This window comes from Phocoena phocoena, chromosome 3 (assembly GCF_963924675.1).
Source record: "Phocoena phocoena chromosome 3, mPhoPho1.1, whole genome shotgun sequence".
In the NCBI taxonomy this organism is placed as follows: Eukaryota; Metazoa; Chordata; class Mammalia; order Artiodactyla; family Phocoenidae; genus Phocoena; species Phocoena phocoena.
In genome coordinates, this window is record NC_089221.1 from 116,586,964 (window position 1) to 116,610,909 (window position 23,946).

Genomic DNA, 23,946 nt, shown 5'->3' on the forward strand with positions numbered 1-23,946 from the left:
GTATAAATGCTTGAAAGCTCTCAAGTAAGGAAAGACAGAATGAAAGGCTGAATGAGTAGACTGCCAAGCATCACTGGAGAGAAATTTAAGTGAGAGAAGAGGCGAAGAAAGAACAGTTTGACGAACTTCTCTGGCTGCAGTAGTGTAAAATATAGACATTTTGTGGTACGGTGAAAACAGAGTAAGGGATTTTAAGGGCAGAATTCATTTGACCTACTATGTCCCTCTACAGTAAATCCCCTACATACGAACAAGTTCTGTTCTAAGAGCATGTTCGTAAGTCCAATTTGTTCATAAGTCCAACAAAGTTAGCCTAGGAATGCAACTAATACAGTTGGCTGTACAGTACTGTAATAAGTTTATAATACTTTTCACACAAATAATATGTAAAAAACAAACACAAAAAATAAACATTTTTAATCTTACAGTACAGTCCCTTGACAAGTACAGTACTACAGTACAACAGCTAGCATCCAGGGGCTGGCATTGAGTGAACAGGCAAGAAGAGTTACTGACTGGAGGAGGGAGGGGAGGTGGGAGGTGGCAGAGCTGAAGGATCGTCAGCAATAGGAGACAGAGGGCAAGCTGCAGTTTCACTCATGCCTGACGTTGATGGCACAGGTTCTGGTTCTTTGCTGGATTCAATTCTATCTACCCTCTTGAAAAAATGATCCAGTGTTATCTGGGTAGTAGCTCTTTTTTCTTGTCATAGATGACATGGTAGCACTGGATTGCATACTGAACGGCTGCTGCAACCTTTGTGTGCTGTTCTACATTCGGGTCCTGTGCCTCAAAAACTAACAGTGCCTCCTCAGATAAAGAAAATCCCCTTGCCATTTCCTGCATCATGAATTTCTTTGATTCTTCAGTTACTTCTTATTCTTGTCTCTCTTTGTCCTTTCTCTGGGCCTCCGATTCCATCAGGTCTTCATTAGTAAGCTCCTGTGTTGCACAGCAACAGAACTGTACAGTAAAGAACACAAAAGCACAACCACTTGTAGAGGATGCACACACGTTGCAATGTACGCCAGACACATGAACTAACTTACGTGATTGGATATACAAATGCACTTTCGCATCTTTGAAAGTTGGCAACTTGAAGCTTCGTATGTCGGGGACTTACTGTATTAGAAAAGAATTCCCTCTAAGCCTTTCTGGAGACATTTTTCCCAGTTCCCTTTTTTTTTGGGACTAATTTATTATGATATCATCTTATTCTTCCTTATCCTATGTGGATACTATTCATTAAAAGGGATAATGATGGCTTGTATAATATGTCATCCTGTATGTAGAGGTATTTCTTATTTTCTGGGACGTACACTCTGAGTGATTTCTCCCTAGCACTGGCAAAGCATTTTCACTAATCTCCTCACAGTTGTGAGTACCAGTTGTAACCATTGACAGATATTTTCAATTTCACAGACGAAATCATTGGAGTTTAGAATGTGAAGAGCAAAACCGATCTCTTCAAGAGACCAAACCCATGACTGGCCTTTTAACCAAGCAAGCTGACCAGCCAGTTCTATATATCAATGTTATTGTGGATGCAGGAAATTGTAGATTTACCATTAGAAACCCTTTAATATCAATACAGAAAATCTAATACATACTGGGTACATTTTTCCCTACCTGCCTCCTGAAAATGTGCACCTTGTTGAATTTTAATATTCGTTTTAAAAGCTTAGAACACTGTATTTTACCGGTGGTTCTAGTTGCAGACCCTCGCCTGGAGGTGTTCTGGGAGCCCGCGCTTCTAGTGTTTGGTGGGTGAGACAGAGTCTCCATTTTGTCCCTCTCTTAGCACAGGGGAAAGCATGTCCCTTTTTTTTTTTTTTTTTGTCAGAAGAGCTGCAAAAAGCAGCAAGAGTTGACATCTGGTTGGGTCTTGCCATTTAATTTTCCCCTACTTTGGTTAAATTAAAAATGATTTTATTTATATACATATTTTTGGCCGCGAGGCATGTGGGATCTCAGTTCCCCGACTGGGGATCAAACCCGTGTTCCCTGCAGTGGGAGTGTGGAGTCTTAAACACTGGATTGCCAGGGAAGTCCCTTAAATCAAAAATTAATGTAGAATTCTTAACTCTGTGGAAAAATCTGGATATCTGATCATTTTCATGGTTTGCCTAAGTAGAGAAATTTATCAGCTAGTCTTTTTTTTGGCGGGGGGTGGGAGAGTAAAATTGCTTTACAATGTTGTGTTAGTTTCTGCTGTACAATGAAGTGAATCAGCTATATCTATACCTATATTCCCTCCCTCCTGGACCTCCCTCCCACCTCCCCCATCTCATCCATCTAGGTCATCACAGAGCACTGAGCTGAGCTCCCTGTGTTATACAGCAGGTTCCCACTAGCTATCTGTTTTATACCTGGTAGTGTATTTATGTCAAGCCTAATCTCCCAATTCGTTCCACCCTCCCCTTACCCCCTGTGTCCACATGTCCGTTCTCTACGTGTACATCTCTATTCCTGCCCTACAGATAGGTTCATCTGTACCATTTTACTAGATTCCACATACATGCGTTAATAAACGGTATCTGTTTTTCTCTTTCTGATTTACTTCACTCAGTATGACAGACTCCAGGTCCATCCACCTCACTACAAATAATTCAGTTTCATTTCTTCTTATGGCTGAGTAATATTCCATTGGCTATATGTGCCACATCTTCTTTATCCGTTCATCTGTCGATGGACATTTAGGTTGCTTCCATGTCCTGGCTATTGTAAATAGTGTGGCAGTGAACACTGTGGTACATGACTCTTTTTGAATTATGGTTTTCTCAGGGTATGCCCAGTAGTGGGATTGCTGGGTCATATGGTAGTTCTATTTTTAGTTTTTAAGGACCCTCCATACTGTTCTCCATAGTGGCTGTATCAATTTACATTCCCACCAACAGTGCAAGAGGGTTCCCTTTTCTCCACACCCTCTCCAGCATTTATTGTTTGTAGATTTTTTGATGATGGCCGTTCTGACCGTTGTGAGGTGATACCTCGTAGTTTTGATTTGCATTTCTCTGATAATTAGTGATGTTGAGCATCTTTTCATGTGCCTCTTGGACATCTGCATGTCTTCTTTTTGGTGAAATGTCTATTTAGGACTTCCGCCTGTTTTTTAATTGCATTGTTTGTTTTTTTTGGTATTGAGCTCCGTGAGCTGTTTGTATATTTTTGAGATTAATCCTTTGTCCGTTGCTTCATTTGCAAATATTTTCTCCTATTCTGAGGGTTGTCTTTTCGTCTTGTTTATGGTTTCCCTTGCCGTGCAAAAGCTTTTAAGTTTCATTAGGTCCCATTTGTTTATTTTTGTTTTTATTTTCATTACTCTAGGAGGTGGGTCAAAAAAGATCTTGCTGTAGTTTATGTCAAAGAGTGTTTCTCCTATGTTTTCCTCTAAGAGTTTTATAGTGTCCAGTCTTACATTTAGGTCTTTAATCTATTTGGAGTTTATTTTTGTGTATGGTGTTAGGTAGCATTCTAATTTCATTCTTTTGCATGTAGCTGTCCAGTTTTCCCAGAACAACTTATTGAAGAGGCTGTCTTTTCTCCATTGTATGTTCTTGCCTCCTTTGTCATAAATTAGGTGACATATGTGCGTGGGTTTATCTCTGGGCTTTCTATCCTGTACCATTGACCTATATTTCTGTTTTTGTGCCAGTACCATACTGTCTTGATTACTGTAGCTTTGTAGTATAGTTTAAAGTCAGGGAGCCTGATTCCTCCAGCTCCGTTTTTCTTTCTCAAGATTGCTTTGGCTATTTGGGGTCTTTTGTGTTTCCATACAAATGGTAAAAATTATTTTTGTGCTAATTCTGTAAAGAATGCCATTGGTAGTTTGATAGGGATTGCATTAAATCTGTAGATTGCTTTGGGTAGTATAGTCATTTTCACAGTATTGTTTCTTCTAATCCAAGAACATGGTGTATTTCTCCATCTGTTTATGTCATCTTTGATTTCTTTCATCACTGTTTCATAGTTTTCTGAATACAGGTCTTTCGCCTCCTTAGGTAGGTTTATTCCTAGGTATTTTATTCTTTTTGTTGCAGTGGTAAGTGGGATTGTTTCCTTAATTTCTCTTTCTGATTTTTTGCTGTTTGTATATAGGAATGCCAGAGATTTCTGTGCACTAATTTTGTATCCTGCAACCGTACCACATTCATTGATAAGTTCTAGTAGTTTTCTGGTGGCATCTTTAGGATTCTCTATGTATAGTATCGTGTTATCTGCAGACAGTGACAGTTTTATTTCTTCTTTTCCAATTTGTACTCCTTTTATTTCTTTTTCTTCTCTGATTGCCGTGGCTAGGACTTCCAAAACTATGTTGAATAATAGTGGCGAGAGTGGACATCCTTGTCTTGTTCCTGATCTTGGTGGAAATGCTTTCAGTTTTTCACCACTGAGTATGATGTTTGCTGTGGGTTTGTCATATATGGCCTTTATTATGTTGAGGTAGGTTCCCTCTATGCCCATGTCCTGGAGAGTTTTTATACTAATGGGTGTTGAATTTTGTCAAAAGCTGTTTCTGCATCTGTTGAGATGATCATATGGTTTTTATTCTTCAGTTTGTTAATATGATGTATCACATTGATTGATTTGCATATATTGAAGAATCCTTGCATTCCTGGGCTAAATCCCACTTGATCATAGTGTATGATCCTTTTAATGTGTTGTTGGACTCTGTTTGCTAGTATTTTGTTCAGGATTTTTGCTTCTATGTTCATCAGTGATATTGGTCTGTAATTTTTTTGTGTGTGTGATATCTTTGTCTAGTTTTGGTATCAGGGTGATGGTGGCTTCATAGAACGAATTTGGGAGTAGTCCTCCCTCTGCAATTTTTTGGAAGAGTTTGAGACGGATCAGTGTTAGCGCTTCTCTCAATGTTTGGTAGAATTCGCCTGTGAAGCCATCTGGTCCTGGACTTTTGTTTGTTGGAAGATTTTTTTTTTTTTTTTTTGTGGTACGCGGGCCTCTCTCTGTTGTGGCCTTTCCCATTACAGAGCACAGGCTTCGGACGTGCAGGCTCAGCGGCCACGGCTCACGGCCCCAGCCGCTCCGCGGCATGTGGGATCCTCCCGGACCGGGGCACGAACCCACGTCCCCTGCATTGGCAGGTGGACTCTCAACATGCGACACCAGGGAAGCCCTGTTGGAAGATTTTTAATTACAGTTTCAGTTTCATTACTTGTGATAGGACTGTTTGTATTTTCTAATTCTTCCTATCTCAGTCTTGGAAAATTGTACCTTTCCAAGAATTTGTCCGTTTCTTCATGGTTGTCCATTTTATTGGCATATAGTTGTTTGTAGTAGTCTCTTATAATCCTTTGTATTTCTTTGGTATTAGTTGTGATTTCTCCTTTTTCTTTTCTAATTTTATTGATTTGCATCCTCTCCCTTTTTTTCTTGATGAGTCTGGCTAAGGGTTTATCAATTTTGTTTATCTTCTCAAATAACCAACTTTTAGTTTTATTGATCTTTGCTATTGTTTTCTTCATTTCTATTTCATTTATTTTTGCTCTGATCTTTATGATTTCTTTCCTTCTACTGACTTTGGGTTTTCTTTGTTCATCTTTCTCTAGTTGCTTTAGGTGTAAGGTTAGATTGTTTATGTGAGAGTTTTCTTGTTTTCTTGAGGTGAGGTCGAATTGCTATAAACTTCCCTCTTAGTACTGGTTTTGCTGCATCCATAGGTTTTGGGTCGTCGTGTTTTTGTTGTCATTTGTTTCTAAGTATTTTTTTATTTCTTTGATTTCTTCAGTGATCTCTTGGTTATTTAGTAGCACACTGTTTAGCCTCCATGTATTTGTGTTTTTTACAGTTTTTTTCCTGTAATTGATTTCCAGTCTCATAGCATTGTGGTCCAAAGAGATGCTTGATATGATTTCAATTTTCTTAAATTTTCTGAGGCTTGATTTGTGATCCAAGGTGTGATCTGTCCTGGAGAATTTTCCATGTGCACTTGAGAAGAAAGTGTATTCTGCCAGTTTTAGGTGGAATGTCCTATAAAGATCAATTAATTCTATCTGGTCTATTGTGTCATTTAAAGCTTGTGTTTCCTTATCTATTTTCTGTTTGAATGATCTGTCCATTGGTATAACAATTGGTATTGTTAATTGTTTAAGGAGGGAAAACCTAACTAAAATTGTTTAAGGAGGGAAAACCTTGGTATAACAATTGGTATTGTTAATTGTTTAAGGAGGGAAAACCTAACTTCTTTTTTCTACTTTCTTCCACGCACCCAAAAAAATACATAGCTTTCTTACTCAGTTTTCCCATTTCTTTCCTACAGGTATTTAAAAGATTGCTCAAATAACCCTATATGTGTTAAAATTTCCCTTCTTTTCTTTTTCTTTTTTTCAGCTAGTCTTGATTGTAATGAAAATCTGAAAAAGAAAAGAAATGGTTTTTCTTATTTGACACACTGAGGAACTCTTATAAGTAAGATGGTTTCTGAGTCTTTCTCAAGAAAGAGGAAGTATTTGATTACAGACAGGAAACCAAAAACATGATAGTGTTAAATTCAAGTAGGGAATGAAAGGATTCTGAATTTTGAAACTTGTTGCTGTTGTGAAATGTAACCCTTAAGATGTCATTTTTCACCTTCAATTTCTGTTATTAAGATAGGACTTAGGCAATGTTTGGGGCTTTTATTAAAATTGTATTGGCAGCCATGCCACATAGTTTTTAACAAAACCAGCAGTTACACTGAGGTTTCTAACAGTGAAGCCATTAGTTACATTGCCTTGCCTACTATTTCACTTATGCAGGTGTTCTTTTATTTTTTCAACAGGTTTTACCATCATCTCAAAGAACATCTTGTTTCTATCTTTTTAGATTAGTCTTAAATACTAAAGTTTTGTTGCTATTTTGAATAGTTTACCTTTTTATAATGAGATTTTACTTCCTTTGTGGTATTGTATACAGATGGTATTAATTTTTTTTAACATCTTTATTGGAATATAATTGCTTTACAATGGTATGTTGGTTTCCGCTTTATAACAAAGTGAATCAGTTATACATATACATATGTTCCCATATCTCTTCCCTCTTGCGTCTCCCTCCCTCCCACCCTCCCTGTCCCACCCCTCTAGGTGGTCAGAAGGCACCGAGCTGATCTCCCTGTGCCATGCGGCTGCTTCCCACTAGCTATCTATTTTACGTTTGGTAGTGTATATATGTCCATGCCACTCTTTCACTTTGTCCCAGCTTACCCTTCCCCCTCCCCATATCCTCAAGTCCATTCTCTAGTGGGTCTGTGTCTTTATTCCCGTCTTACCCCTAGGTTCTTCATGACCTTTTTTTTTTTTTTTTCTTAGATTCCATATACATGTGTTAGCATACAGTATTTGTTTTTCTCTTTCTGACTTACTTCACTCTGTATGACAGACTCTAGGTCCATCCACCTCACTACAAATAACTCAATTTCGTTTCTTTTTATGGCTGAGTAATATTCCATTATATATATGTGCCACATCTTCTTTATCCATTCATCTGTTGATGGACACTTAGGTTGCTTCCATGTCCTGGCTATTGTAAATAGAGCTGCAGTGAACATTGTGGTACATGACTCTCTTTGAATTATGGTTTTCTCGGGGTATGTGCCCAGTAGTGGGATTGCTGGGTACCCATCCTTTTTTGGTTGACTGCCATTTGATTGATATTGTTTAAAGATTCCTCAGATTGGTGTAGGAGAAAAGTGTGGTTTTATGATTCTCTTCTTCATCTCTCAGTCCCTTGGTGAAATTATTCAGTTTTGTGACTTTCATTACCTCTATTCACTGATGATAACTTCAAAATTTATATTTCCAGCCTAGATCTTTACCATGGATTTGTCATCTTTACTTAAATTTCAGCTTTAACATGTGAAAAGCTGAACCTTAATCTTTCTTACTCCTCCCCTTCCCAATCTATGCCATCCATAGTGTTCTGAATCCCAGTTGATATTAGGTCTTGGAATTCACTTAGTTTAAATGCTAATTAATAAATCAGAATAAAGAATACAGCCTTTCATAGGTTTTATCTAATCCCCAGATGCCCCACCTCCCGTCCCGTCCTGTCCCCTCTTCAGTTTAAACTGAGGACTGTGTGTGTGTGTGTTTGAAAATTGACGTAAAATATTTAGAAGGCATGATCTTCAAAATACTGATTATTATTTTGGAGAGCCAGAAGATTTGTGTTTTTAACAGAATTGTATTTGTTTAATAATTTTTGTAATAATTATGGTGATGTATCTTGTGGGAAGGTCAAGCAGACTTTAGATAAACCCTTTTACAGTTTGTTTCTTCACATTCTATCTGTAATTCATCTCACGTGTAATTCTAAGAGAGCACAAATTGGGTGTCTCGTTGATGATATCGCTTGTGCACTATAATGTCTTTTGACACTTTAGGAATGCTGCATCAAAAAGAAGAAAATTCTTGACCACCTGCTATTAGGTTTTCATGTAGAGTAGTAGATAAATCTTAGCCTGGCGGTTTTACCACAATAATAAAATGGACTCTAGTTGTTGGAAGTTGATGGCAAGTGTCAGAGAGCAGTTTTGCACCCACTGGCCTCAAGGGATTGTCAGGAGATGAGGGAGATGTGGTGACCTGACACTGTCCCAAGATGCCTACAGGAGTGTGCTGAGGGTAGTAGATTCTTTTCTCTTCTTTCTCACTGCCATTATTTTCCCTTGTGAATTTCAAGGGAGAGTTAGGGAGGTTGATCAGAGAGAAGGTAGCATTGTCAGGGTCACTTCTGAACCCAGTTCTTAGTGTGTGCCATGGGCGACAGTCGTAGCATGGGGTGCCTGATGCTCTCGTCTTTTTCTCTATTTGGAGCAAAAACTATGGCAGAACGTACTTTCGAGTGAAAGGTCAGTGTTTTTGTGGCCAGTTCATTGGGATCCTGACAAAACTGGTATGAAATTTTAGAGCACAGATGAGGGAGGTAGGATTACTACCTATTATCTTGAGAATTCTATATTTCTGAAACTTTTACAACCATGGCCCGTGTACCTGTGTCCTTTATGCCCCAAGGCATGTTCCCCACCCCCACATAAAACCAGCAAAATAGCTATTAATATTAAAGATGTGAAGAGTGTTAGGGATTTTATTTAGTCAGAGAGCTGGAGTGAGTGCTAATTATTAAGAGCAAAAAGGGCACTGTCCTTAAATGACTGGTATTTCTTGTCTTTTGAAAGTAAAAGCAAAGTGAATAAACATTATTTGTTACTTGAACCTATGCAAAGGGAAGGGTATACTGAGAAGACAACTCAGATGTGTAATTGTGTTTCTAACAGTATTTTCCAAGTTGTATGGATTAGTTTGAAGCTGACAGACACTTGGTTTTGTGGAGTTGAGGAGTATTTTTGAAATTATGGCTATTTCTTAAAAAGGGGCTGGTTAGCACTGGATATACTACAACTGAACAGTTTCCCCCCAATAAGGTTGTTTATCCTTGGAGTTTTGGAAACCATGAAGAGAAGGAGAAATGTGAAAAGCTTGTTTATGTGGTGGTAAAAGAGGAAGGAGAACAAGCCTAGGGTCAAGAGATGGGGAAAGTGCAGAAAAGTTGCAGGTGAAGGAGCACATAAAGTAATTTGCCTTGTTGGATAAACTGAATCGTGATCTTGGGGAAGACAATGTCAAGAAAAAGTTCTTGAGTTGAAAAATCTGGGGCATAAGATCTGTAGGTTCTGATATGACCAGATGTGTGTCTTCATTCAGACAGGTTAATTCTGCACAAGCTTTATATTTAATAGAGATTTTGGTAATATGAAGGATCACTGTACAATAGTCATGAAACATATCCTCCTGGATTGACGGGTTATCTTTGTCTTTTAAAATTCTCGTACTTCCCTTGCTCAGACCCCTCAATAATTCTGACAAATCTGCCTAGGAACCAAATCTGCCACAATTGGATGGGCTGCTTCCTAAATTAGATGTGGTAGGCTTGAAGTACATTTTTTCCTAAGCAAAGAAACCCGAACATAATAGTGATCCTTAATTCTCAGTTATGTATTTTGTACTAAAATTTGTCAGAGTCCGAGATATCAATGAGATTATTTTATATTTATTTTGAAAAACAGAATCTGTTTGTGATAATGGATAGTATGTGTTGTCCTATATAATTTTACTGAACAAGGAAAGACATTACTTGATTTTTTAATTTTATCTTATTTTTTCTTGCGGTACGTAGGCCTCTCTCTGTGGTGGCCTCTCCCGTTGCGGAGCACAGGCTCCGGACGCGAAGGCTCAGCAGCCATGGCTCATGGGCCCAGCCGCTCTGCGGCATGTGGGATCCTCCCGGACCGGGGCACGAACCTGTGTCCCCTGCATCGGCAGGCGTACTCTCAACCACTGCGCCACCAGGGAAGCCCAACATTACTTGATTTTTAAGTGACTTTCTTACCCAGAAGGAATTTTGGAAATATGGATTCTAAATCTTATGAAATTTAGCCTTGATTCATGAAGCCAAACTAAAGTAATGTCATGACTAATATAATAGTACATTTATATAAAGCAGATTACTTGACTATGAGATGATATGGTCAGTTCTATATCAATATTAGATACAAAAAGTGTATCCAGGCTATTGGCTTATTAAAAGCTCTCACTAATTGTCAATCTTCATTTTAGATACTATACATTAACTTAGTGAGGGAAGTAATACTAGAAAGTAGTGAGTTTCAGGGAGCAACTCAGGGGCCTTACATGTCTTTAATGTGATTATATTCTCTCCTTGGTGGATCTCTCTCATCTAGTTCTCCACATATTGTTACTAAAAATAGCAAACATTTGTTAAATATTTACTGTGTTCAGGACTTTCTCAGGACTTTGCATGTATTGAATTCCCTTTTGGTTGTTACTGCTATTAATTCCAACTTAAGGGTGAGAGACCCAAGGCACAGTGAGGCTGATGGACTTGTCCAGGGTGACAGGCCCAAGCGTGGGGCAGGTCTCTGAACACAGGTCTCTATTTGCTCCTGTTGAAACCTAGGAGGTTTTGCTAACGGCATACAGAATGGGTTTTAAATTTTAAAGAGACTGTTAAATTTCTGACAGCTATTCAGACCATTGAACGCTTTATCTTTTTAAATGTGTTCTTTCTTTGAAAATTAGTTATCATCTTATAGATTCTTACCCAAGGAGAACATTTATGATTATCATCAGCATAACTAGAGATGATGCATGAAATGTGCTTCTCTTCATTCGTAATGTAGTGGAAGAGTTTTAAATTTTAAATTGTACTCCTAGCCTAGAAGATTTATAATGCAATGGATTAGGAATTTACTGGGTGTCCCTTATGTGATGGAACACTCTAGTTTGGGTCCCAGGGATGTGATAAGGAGGAAACGTGAACTGTTCTTCCAAGTAGGTGCATATTCATTCTTGCTGACTTTATAGGCTCTTGCCTTGGGTCACAACAAAGGTTAGATCATACCACAAAGCATGCATCATGCTTGTGTTGCCTCCTTTCCCATAGTTTTTTCAAGGGTTGACATGAAAAACATGTCTTCCTGTTCTGTTAAAGCTCCTTGGGGATATTGTCTGACATGTTTCCTTATTGTTCCTAAAGCTGGCTCTATTTTAAAGATAATTCACAGACTTTTGCATTTGTGTCATTCCCTCCAAATAAACCAGACGAAAGCTTCCTTTCGTCTTCCTTTATCAGACGAAAGCTGTTGATTTTCTTCTTTGCCTTGGCCAGGAAGATCAAGGCCCAATTAGTGTATACTAGAATTGTTTCATTGCTCTGTTAGGGCTTTTTTGTGAGTTAACCAAAATGGTTTAGGATCTGGTGAAATTGCTAGACTCAACACAATATTTGCAATATAATTTCAAAAGATTCTTGCATCCTATGAAACATATCCTGGACCCTTAGAATTAAGAATCCCTGCTTTTGATCTTTTTACATCCTTATTTCAATCATTCTGTACATATGAATGTATTTTGCTAAGTTTCCTTGACTTTTAGGCTATATGTAAGTGATAAATACATTGTTTTCAGAGATCTTTAGGTGCTGAGCACTTACCCTCTATGTATTTGGCAGTGAGACCATAGGAAATGTTTTTGTTTATCACAGGAGGAACTTTTTTGGTTCTCATGATAATGAAGCAGATAAATGGCTGTAGAGTTTTTATCGTATGATTTTCCAGAAAAAGCAACCTGGAGATTTTGTGTGTGTGTGTGTGTGTGTGTGTGTGTGTGTGTGTGTGTGTGCGTGTGCGCACTTGGTAGAAATACCAGGGCCTAAAGATGGAGTTTTTGTGCACTGAACACAATTGTGAATGGATATTCAGTAAAGTTATGACATTTTTACATCTCTTTGCTGTGGTTCTTGGTGAAGTCTCTTCATGGAAGTTGTGAAAATGCTTTGGGAATTGTCTCTGGGGCTGCAGTTTTAAAATCTGGTTCCCAAATGAGGGAAGAGCCTTCTCTCTTTGGGTGGTGGTAGAGCCGTTGGCCCCTGCCTTCAGGATTGTTGTTCACAGGTGCTCTTTCACGTTGGAGGTCCTGAGATGGAGGATGGGCTAGCTTTGCTCTTGGCCTCTGTGTTTATATTCACTGGTGGGCTTTGCAGGAAAGCATGTTTCATTGTACTTGCCTTTGGAGATGTCTTGCTCTTTAAGGTCTCCTTCAGATAGAGCTTCAGGGAGACTCAGCATCTGTCCCTTAGAAGTGTTCCCAAAACATTGGCTAGTGAGGAGGAACTCATGCTAAGGGGAGATGTGGGAATAGCTGTGATTTTCACCTCTTTTTCCCTTCTTTCTTTGTAAAAGACAATTTGTAGTACATTTTGTCTCTCTAAGGGAGACTCGAGTACCCAGCTGGTTAGATATATTTAAAGAAAGAAAAAAAAATCTCTTCACACAGACCTTGAAGAATTCTATTATAAATCTGAGTGGGAACCTGAGAATGCTGTGGCATACAGGCAAAACTAATTAAAATAACTGATAAAGAAATCAGATGTAGCTTTACATGGGATTTTCAAGATTAAAATGTACGCGAATTATGTTAATAAGCTCTGCTTTTAACTCTATAAAGGATAGGAACTCATTCCTTTGTGCAACTTGAAACTACTATCACCTGTGCCCTCTAGTGCATACTGGATGAGTTAGTTTGACAGTAAAATTCTGTATTGTGCTTCCTGCCTCTGCCCTAATTCTTCTGAGGTTCCTGGTGTAAGAATTCCCTTAGCGTCTCTGATCCCCTTATCCCTAGGTGTTTATTCCTGCCTGTCTGGTCCTGTTGTACTGCTCCTGGCCTGGAGAAGTAGTAAGGTCACCCTGGCAAGTACAGCGATCTGTGGCAGTCAATTCCCAAGGCCGGGGCGGTTTCTGCCCCCAGTGTTGCCGAGGCAAAGCATCCTGTCCTGAGGATGTTTATGCCAAGCAAGGGAGGCTAGTTAAAAATCTTCCCTCCTTTTCCCCTATCCATACTTACTGAGCTGGTGTCTGGGATAGAATGGGTCATGTAGGGATCCTAGAGACCCCAGCATAGTCAGCACCTGTGGACCTCCTTCCCAGGAGTGGTGTGCAAGGTACTGCTAGGATCTACTCCAACAGATCCCTGAGGTAGAGGCCAAGTTACTGTTTGCTGGGTATAGGCAATTGAGTACCTTTTTGAAGTTCCCCAGGCTGTGGCGGAACACAGGGGAGGGTGGGGGATGGCGGCCAACCTTCGGCCCTGTGAGCCGCACAGACAGCTGTTTGTCCACTTGCTAAGACTTGTGACAGAGCAGCTTCTTATTGCATGGCTGCTGTTTACTGGCATGGTGGTTTCTTAGCCAGCCCTCCCTTCCCTGCCTTACTTCCTAGCCTAGTTTTGCCTGTCTCCGAAAGAAGACACGTGATGATTAGCTGCCCTTTTTCCAACTGGCACATTTGGCATTATAGAGAACATGGTACAAAACAACTGTTCATTTAAGGTTTCTATATCTGTCATAAATGAGTTTTCAACTTTCACATGTCAAAATTGATAGGTTACCAAGGAAAAGCTTTGGAAAAAAAAGAAAGACATTGGCTGTTTACAGTATACACAATTTTAATAACAAAACTTCCCTGTACACTGCACTTGTCCCCCACCCCCACCCGCCCACCCCACCCCAGTATAATCGTATTTTCTTCCCACCCTCCCGACCCACTTGACCACCTCCCACCCCCACCCACCCACCCACCCAGATGGCTTAGGGTGATTGAACACAATAGGTTTGGACTGTACTTTCAGTTTCCGGTTTCAGTATTGATAAGAATGTTCATCAAACCTTCCATAGATCAGGCTTTTAAAAAATTGCCAAGGAAGAATAGGTTAATTGAAGGAGTAGCAGACATTTCCAAATGTCTGCAATAGCAGTATGAAAGCTTAAACAGTCATTTACTACTCGTTTTTTGCCTTAAATTATTTAAGTACTACGAGTTCGCCCTAGGTTAGGAACAGAAATATTTAATTATCTGTGGATGGCCTTATCACTTTTGTCTTCTGTCTTTTTCTGGTTGAAGCAATTTAACCAATAAGATATTGAAAAGCATGTCCCAAAACAGATTTTTGAGACGAGTCTGTCATTGTATTGCTTTATTAGGAAAATGACCATGTAAGTCATCTTCTAAAAATAATATTTCAAAATTTCATACTGATAGCCACACTTTGGAGAGAACGGGACATTTATAGCTCCCCCCTCATAGTTGCGTAGGAAGTATGCCTTAAGAAAATGATACGCCTGTTTTGAATTTTAGGATTAAGACCTAGTGTTACATAGGGTTCATTTTTATTGGAAAGAGTCTAGCTCTTGGTGACTAGCATTAGAATAAGCAGATGGATTTTAATAATTAGTGGAGTGGGAAAGTAAAATCAATTCCATTCAATGAATTGGTACAGAAATTAACTTAGGCACAGTAAGAAATTACATGTGTTAGTGCAGATTTTTGGCTTAAAAAATTAGTATCTTTGCTGTTTGATGTTGGCAGAGGGTATTCTCTGAGTTGTGTATGGATTTGCAAATTTATCAGCTCACTCTCATTTCAGAAAGGTGATTGAAATCCCTGGCAAGCTACAGAAATGAATATAAATGATTCCAAACTAGCTCTTGGTTACTAGGTGGGTACAGTATCATAGCCTTTGTTAGCTTGCTTTTTCCAGAGAGATTTAATTATTTTTCTGTTTTTTAAGTGGTCATTTTCCTCTAATCTTGAAAGTGAAAAAAGGGAGAGGGGGCATTGAAGAGGATAAAACGACAGCAAAAAACAAAAGGCCTAACATTATATTACCAGGATCTGCAGTGTAGTTGTGATGCTCTTCCACCCGAGCCAGTTGGTAAAGAGAGCACATATGACTAACAGCCTCATCTTCAAACCTGTGCTGATACCAAAACACAAATAGACCAAAATTAAAAGAAATTCTGCCTTCTATAGGCAATTGAAAAGGAAAATTTGTGCTTTAAATGGAAATGGAAAATGCTATTTGGCACTGTTATTCACTTTTCTCAGAGAGCATTGCCCAAAAAACGAAGGGCCAAAAAAAATCTGTTAATTTTCAACTGAAAAATATGCCTTGGTGGCCTTGGCTATGCTGTTCCCCTGAATTACTAAATAGCTTGCTTTTCCAATTTTCTTTCCTATATACATTAAGGATTTTGCCAATTGACGGTCCATTTCACTAACTGTAATCTCTAGGGTTAATGTGGGGACTCCCAGCCACTATTTCTCACCCTTCTGCTCACAGTTTCAATTAATTTTGGGTTGTGGTTGAAATGATGGAAACTACTCTGCTATCCTCCAGGGCTAGTGGAATCTTGTGTGTCCAGGACACAGTTGTATTGTGATAAAGTTGTTCTCTGACAAATGGCCATGGTTACCCTGATAAATGGGTTGGTAAATTTTAGCTTGTGGAGCTCTCATTTGTAATGGGGCTTCTGATCCAGCCCTTCTGTAAGGAAGCTGTGAGACGTGCTCTGTGCTGTAAAATCAGCTTCTGTCCTTGCCCAGGCAGGCCTAGTGTCTGGTTTAACAAGAGGTGAAATGCTCACTGCTCAGGATCAGCTGAGATGGGCTGAGACTTTGCCAAACTAATCTACCCACCTTAAAAATTGTAGAGAGCACATTCTTACCATAATTTGTGATCTTGTCTGCTTTTTACTGAGACATTTTATTTGAAATGTAGGTAGACATCCCTCTCTTAGTATTAAATCTCATGGATTAAACTGTAATCTTAACATGTTTCAATTCAGTCCTGGGAAGAAATATGCCTTGAATGAAGGATATGTTAAGTAAAAGATAACTTTTTTTAATGGTAGTGGTCTTCTCTAAGAATTTATGCCTTTTTTCTCATCAGCAAATGTCAGTTGTAAAAATGCTCATTCTTCTAAAATCAAGTCAGTAGTCTAATTTCATGGTTTTTGCTACTACATACATGGAACCTCATTTATGGAAAAATTCTGTGTCAATTGGTAACTTGTATCTAAATCCTAAATATGTCCTAGTTTCTCCATAGAAATCATAATGGAAGAAACAAAGTTGTGGCTCTTTTCTACACGAAAAGTGTGGCATCATTATCATTCTTTAATTACTGAACATTTATATTAATACCAGAGAACCTCCCCCCGTCCCCTTTCCAGCTGCAGGTCCCTGGGCCTTGCCCTGTTTGATGCAGATCATGTATAGTTGCCCATTTGCTTGGCTACCTTTTAACTTTGCTAACCTGTTTCAGCAAGAGTTATATTTCAAAATGCTGCCTTTCTCTTTCATCCCCTCACCTCCTTCGAGTTACCACTGTGTGGCTGCATAGGCATATATTGTGTTCTGCCATGAGAAGGTTTGCCTCAGATATGTGTTGTTCCCTTCACTTAGAAGGACCTGCTCTTACAGTAAGAATAGGTATCCATTAAAAGGTCAAAATTTAGCATATAATATTTATAAAGTGATTTTTTTCAAGGTTCCTTTAAAATATATTCTAACAAGAATCAGTATTATGCCTGTTGCTAGCCAGTTATTTTTAATTTGGCTCTTTGAGGCTTGAAGATCAGGAAAAGGCAGAAGAAAGAGGTTTAAACCCCTTTGTCAAGGCATCTTTGATCTTGGCAGTTGAGGGAGAGATGGAGGTGGGGGGTGGAGGACAGGGGGAGAAAGAGAGAGACTGGAGAGAGAGTGTATTTGTGTGTGCTTTCAAACTAGAGTGAGCAGCTGGTCATAGGATTGCTAAATTGACTCAGTTTATCTCTTTTCTCTCCAAAATAATTTCTAAATCTTTTTTCACATATAAATGTATATATAGGATTTAGTAAACTAATTAGTAAAGTGATAATTTAACACTAGTTTAAAGTAAGTATCTAAATGCCACAAAAATCAACGTGTCCATTATAAGTCAAACTAGAGATATGAAACGAAGTCAGTGTAATTATTTAGTATTGATTTCATTGTAATGAGACCTTTTCACAATCACTTGGATTCATTGTTTAAATATATTAAAGAATATTAGAATTACATAAAGGGTTCTGATTTCATGATATGGACTTTGATAATATCTATTAACCCAGGTAAAAACTCTGGAAGAAGAGTGTTTAATATTGACCAGTCTTCAGCATATGTGAAATTCTACTCCCCACGCTGGCAGTAAATAGTAGGTTTGAGTAAATACCAAATTATCATACAAGAGAACTTTGCTAAGTCTCCTTTTAAGCAGCAAGCCAAGTTGTGGTACTTGGGGTAGAGAGCAATGATCAAACAAGTATTGATCCATATCTCTTTCTACTCAGTAGCTTCTTTCCAAACTGTTTTCAGTAGAAAAAAATAGCATATGGAGACCTTAGTGTAAATGTTTACCCACGATAGCGTATAATTACATACATGAAATGTCTTATTTTGAATTAAGCATTTTTAGCCTTTCCAACAAGAGTGCAAATTAATGTGAGCATCGCTTCATTTAACACTGAAAATATGGTTTCATTAAAAAAAATTAAAAACATTTCAACACGTCAGAAACCTAAGTCTCCACTTGGTTTGGAAAAATTAGCCTTAATGTCACCATTGGTAAAAATTAGATATGTATTTAGCCCCTACTATGTAAAATAGGTTACTTATCTGATGTGATTTTTGATGATGGGTAGATATTATACTTCACATTCTTTGTATGGCAGCTGCTGACACTTGCACTGTCCATAACCATTAATGATGATGAAGGGTCCTTCATGGGTGGGTTCATATTCATTATATGGTCCTTGGTCTGACATGTTTGACATATGGAGCCGTGTTTGGGATCGGAGCTGCCTGTGGTTCTGAATCATTGAGCACTGCCTAATTCTTCTTAAAGTGGGAGGGCAGCACTTCCTGGAGATGAACACTATAAAAATAATAAAAAAGAAAGAAAACAATAAAGCCATTGTTCCCGTAATTACCCGCTGAGTGAAGATGGCATTGTCTGGTTCGGGAAAGTGTTCCTCAGTAGTAACTGCTATGCCCGCAGTAGTTGGGATTTCTTTGTCTCCCACATGGTAACTTGATGAGCTTATTCTTTTTGTATATTCAGTGGTTGGATCTTTATAAGTTGTAGCCATGGCGGTGACAGTGGTTGATAAATTCCAGCAGAGCTGAAATCCGTGGACTGCATCTAGTATATCCTCTCCTTGGGTGTGGTCGGGGCTGTGGCATAGGATGGAATGCTCCCACCGACCTTGGAAACTGCCCAGCCAGGAGGCCAAAGCACATATTCGAGGGCTGCATTCCCACAGATTGCCAGAGAGGCCAACGGTTGTGAGGGATCTCAGGGAGTTTAAGATCTTGGAATCAAGGCTGTTTAACTTGTTGTTATCCATGAGGAGTATTTTAAGATTAGGCATCGTTTCAAACACTGTCGGGTCGATGGCTTTTATTTCATTTCCAGTCAGGTCTAGCTTTTCTAAAGTGCCCCAGGTCCACTCCATCCCACATGTCAAGTTGCTAATTTTGTTCCATTGTAAGAAGAGTGTGTGCAGACTGCTAAGCCGTAGGAAATGAGCAAAATTAATCTTCGTCAGCTGGTTGTGCTCTAGGTGAAGCTCTCTCAGTTTGATTAATCCTGCAAATCCATTGCGAGCCAAACTTCGCAAACGGTTTGTGCTCAAATCCAGAAACTCCAGACTACGACAGTCCCAGAACAGGCGTACTGGGATAGTCCGCAGGGAGTTGGACCGTAAATGCAAGGTCTGTAGCTTCCGGAGGCCATAGAAGAGCTCTGGGTGCAGAGATGACAGCTGATTAAAAGACAGGTCCAAATTTTGCAGGTTAATCAGTTGGGTAAAAGTTGTGTTTGGTAAATAAAATATTTTGTTGGAACTTAAGATTAATTCCTTAAGTTTATATAGTCCTTGAAAAGCATCTTCTTTTACTGTTGATATTTGATTATGGTCTAAGTGGAGCCAGGTAAGTTGACTGAAGCTGGCAAATTGATCCCTTTCAAGCTCTGTGATGTGATTGTGCCTCAGGGACAGGCCCAGAGAGCCCTTGTCTGTGGTGTTTGGCACTGAGTGGAAGCCCTGAGAGTCGCAGTAGAAGAGCAGCTTCTCACAGCGGCATTTGGGTGGACATGCCATACCCAGGGCAGGCAGCATTTTTAAAACCATACTCATTGCATATATTGCTGCCAGCATAGGGGCCCCTAATGGCCACTTGAAATGTAAGCCTGCAGAATATAATTTAAGGAAGACAAGAAGATAGGATATTTTTCAGCAGAGCGTATGGGCTATTAAAACAACAACAACAACATATCATTATGGCAAAAGATTTAACTACATATAACTTATTTTTCATTTGCTGCAGAAACACTAACCTTGTTAGTATGACTAGAACAAAACTTAAACCATTAAGAAAGAAGATAAAACACATCCTGTCATCAGCAATATATGTTTTTACCTAAACCTCAAAATCCAAAAATGTGACAGTGATCTCCCTCATAAAATGTGAATTCAGTGGCTTATAATTTTAAAAGCGTTGATTCTTTGCTGACTGTACAAGACACATAAATACATGGACTTACCCATTCTTCTGAGCACATTGGAGCCTGCATTCAGTCTCGGTTGTCAGACTCAACGCAGTGAGTCTGTAAAAGGCTCTAACATGCGGGAGCCTTTGACCAGTTTCCTGTTTTCTGTGTCCCAGGCTTTCCGAGTAAAATTGAATCCACCAGGGTGAGTTGTTTTTTCCTTAGGATATTCCTCTCGAAAGCATTGGTTTCATTTTCTGTGACCACTCTGATCCCCTAAATCAGTTTTGAATATGTTATTAATTTCGTCCTCCTCTAACTGCTCAGCTGGTTAATCAAAGCTTCAGCCTCTCCTTTCTGCAGCCGTTAGTTCTCTCGGTCTTAACTTGTTGATGGCAGATGGGCGGCTTGTTGCAGAGAAGAGCTCCTGGAGCAGCATGAGTGCATTTACTGAAAAGCTTTTCCGAGAAACGGCACAAGAATGGATTTGCTTATGTGCTGCGACCACACAGAACTGTATATAGGCTGACGTCACCGGGTGACGTGTCTTTTGTTTGGGTTTTCCAGAAGCTTTACTGTTATAAAGCAGTGTGCTTTGTAACAGTATCGGGGTCGTTGTTAAGACCCCTGATTATAATGAAGCGAGAAAGAAGAACTCCTGACTTAAAAACATGGTATTCCTTCAGTGTAGGAAGCAGCAGTGAGGTTGTAATAAAGGCTGCATTCAAGAAGACCCGTCTGAACAGTGAGTTGGGTTAGCAGAGTGATGATTTTTTAATGCTTGGGAGAGCCAGTGTTAGACTGCCGATTCTGCATAGAGAGATCTAAATGGGCAGGAGCCTGCACGATTTATGAAGTGCTGATTTAACTGCAGCCTCTGCAAGTGCCTGCTGCTCTGGTAGTTTGGAAAGCTACTCAATCACCTTGCTGTCATGCTTGGTTAACATAGAAGTATGACTATGATTTGCTTCAAATGTGTTGGTAAACTAGCTAAGTGGGCTTTGCTTCTTTGTCATTAAGAGTTTTGACATCATAAACCAAGAATAAAGGGCAAAAAAAAAAAAGGTTGGAAAACAAAGCATTTGGTTATTTTGCTCTTTGAGAATTTCAGGAGAAAGCTAATTAAAAAGATTATCCTTCTCTGTCTTATTTTATATAATAGTGTTTTATCACAGTGCTAATTGAAAAATAATGCTGATTTGATCTTTGGATGTCTTAGTAGGAGAAAAGGGTAGGTTGATACAGTCATTTAATATTGCATGCCCTGAATGTTAACAGTGGAACAGAAATGATTTAGGACAAGTGGTATAGCATGGCTGGATTCTGACATGGTCCCTTGTATTTACCTCAGAATTTCACCTAATTCTTCGGCTAAAAGCCTCTACTGCTCTGGGATTGGGGTATTGTGACCCTCAAACAATAGAGCATTTGCACACTCAGTAGTGCCTACTGGCACACTTAAGAACTGACTTTGAGTCTTATACTAACTGTTGTTGAAATCTCTCTAGGGAATACAAAAGGTCATTCATACTCTGGAATAGGATTTTTGCTTTGGCTGTTTTTACTTGACCTAACACCATCTTCTCCCTGTCGAATGGTATCACTTTCCAGAATTTGGTTATGACTGTACAGCTCCGTGTTTACTATTGTATAAATGTAAAAGATATTTCTACTGTGAGTCAGGGTCATATTTTCAGGCCTGACAAAGGTAAGGCCTTTTATACATCTGACATTATTGATTTGGCCTTCCAGGCCATTTCTCCCATATCATTGGCACTTATCCTTAGTAGGCCTTGTCTCAGACCTGAAGGCAAAAATCTGAAAACTACCCATTGTGTCTGTGAAATCAGAACATCATCAATCTGTTGGCTTCCAGGGGCTTTATCACACTGGGCATGTGTAAGAAGTTATTGTCTCAAGGGGTTTAGTTTCTGTGTTGGAGTGTGGTGCTAGAGTGAGGACTGGAAGACTCCAAGGTGCCTTCCTCAGGGCTCTGTGGAGACAGCAGCAGCTGCACGTGTGTAGTTTGGCTCCTCCTAGAAGCAGACCCCAAGGTAGGATTAGAAGTATAAGAATTTTATTGAGGAAAATGCCTGGGATGTGCAAAGGGAGAGAGAAGACAGCAGGAATACACTTAGGTCTGGTAGAGTCTAACAACCATGGGGCATGTCTGATACCTCTGAAAGGAGAAGACTGAAGGAAAGACTCTGTGGGCAGTGCAGTTCTAAGATAGCGTACCCAAGCCAAAGTTACCCATGAGTGGAACCCCTTATTCTCAGGAACTAGTACTCCCACTGTATTCCTGCTTGCTGGTTAAGGAAGGGAGGGAGAGGTCCTGTTTTAGACTTCAAGGGTGCCACTCCCCCAACTGACCATGATCCTTTCCATAGTCTTTCTCTCTTGTAAACTAGAAGTTCTTAACCTGGGTCCATAATTGGCTTGTAGAATTTTGTTGCTTGTGCATTTTTCTGTGGATAAGGTTTAATCAAATTCTTACAGGTCTGTGACCATAGGTTTCAGAGTGACCGTTCTATAGGAACTTGCTCCCAAAACTTCCAACAAGGGGAGCCTGACAAGGGTGTTAAATTTTTTTTTTTTTTTTTTTTTTTAAGGAAAAGAAGCCCTTGGGATACTGTAAATGCTCTTATTGAATTCAGCCACCCTCTGATTAAAAAAAACCTTTGCAAGGCAGGAGGAGCTGGATTAAATTCTTCCCTGAAGTAACAACTTTAATTCCATGTGGAGAAAAGCATTAGAACCAATTGGATTAGAGCAACCATGATTAGGAATGAGTTGTATGTGAAAATTTAGAGGGAAGAGCATTTCCTTCCCCTTAAACTCTTGGTTCCTTTCTGCTCTGTAGTCTGCTTGGTCTACTTCTTATACTAACAAATGGAAAACCCTTAAATTACGTTATCCCAATACTGCTATAACAGATTTGTGGGCAAGGAAAATTGCACAGAAGAGTACCAGTGCAACCAGGAGTAATTATTTTTTGATGCATCTGGAGAAGTGGGCAGTAATGCCTGCCATATCACAGTACCCAGAGAGCACAGTCCATCTAGGTCACCAGCCATCTTGCCCACCTTGCCCACTTGCCCTCCCTTTGGGTTCAAAAGGTTTAGACCGTGAAATCAAAGATGTGGTGTTTGTCTTAAAATTGGTTGAAGTACCATAGTTCCTATTGATGGAATTTTTTATCATTTTTTGATCTTTATCTTTCTTTAGCTAAAAGGACTAAAAAACCCATGTTCTTTCTGAATTAAACTTTTTCTTGGTTTCATTTTACAACAGCTTTATTCTGCATACATATGCCTTTGACTTAAAGTGGCAGTACAACCTCTGGAAGGTACTTTCCATATCATCTGTTTCAATTTTCACTGTTTTAGTTGTTCGTGACAAGGCAAAGGACAAGTAAAATCTAGCCCGCCTGTCCTCTCTGTAAATGGTTGTAAGCAAATTAAATGAGTCATGTGGCAGGGCTTAGGTGTTGTAGTTACCTGCATTACTCTACATGATAGTTTGCTTTGAATATATATTGCTAATTAGGGACAAATATTTCCCCACCTGGAGAAGCAGATGTATGGGTATACACATGAAATCTTCTAATTTGTGGTAGAGAGGGAGCTGGATTTTGCTTTATGCTAAAGAGTCAAATATTTCTTAACTAATCATGCCCGACTCCAAAAATTTTAATACCCCAGCACCCAGAGGTGTGGTGGGGAAGCACAGAGGTGCTCTGGAGAAGTATGTTAAAATAAACCTTTTTGCTTCCAGTCTTGGTCATCGTACCTTGGAGATCTCCTTACGATTATCAAAAAGTGATAGACATTTTAGGGTGGAGATCCAAGATTTGTGGGTCTGAGTATATCCCCTCCTAAGAACCTTTTAGGGTTCTTAGTTGGCAGCCACATACTTGGGCCTATATTGTATCAATACCTGTATTAGAGTGAGTGGGTTTTACTAGCCTGTTTTTGGAGGCGGGAAAGAAAGAGGATGGGAGAATATTCTGATAAAA

At 39.3% G+C, this 23,946-nt stretch overlaps 2 protein-coding genes across 6 annotated transcripts in view; one reads left to right on the forward strand and one right to left on the reverse strand.

The window, feature by feature from the left end:
• The window catches only part of CTNNA1 (catenin alpha 1), a 171,538-nt gene that overhangs the window by 96,277 nt on the left and 51,315 nt on the right, over window positions 1-23,946 (forward strand). The window lies entirely within an intron of this gene.
• LRRTM2 (leucine rich repeat transmembrane neuronal 2) lies at window positions 17,370-20,403 on the reverse strand. Its single transcript, XM_065875123.1, has 2 exons — window positions 19,983-20,403; window positions 17,370-19,628 (listed from the first exon to the last, which is right to left on the reverse strand). Exons 1-2 carry the CDS (start codon window positions 19,984-19,986, stop codon window positions 18,082-18,084), a joined length of 1,551 nt encoding a protein of 516 aa, XP_065731195.1. The 5' UTR covers window positions 19,987-20,403; the 3' UTR covers window positions 17,370-18,081.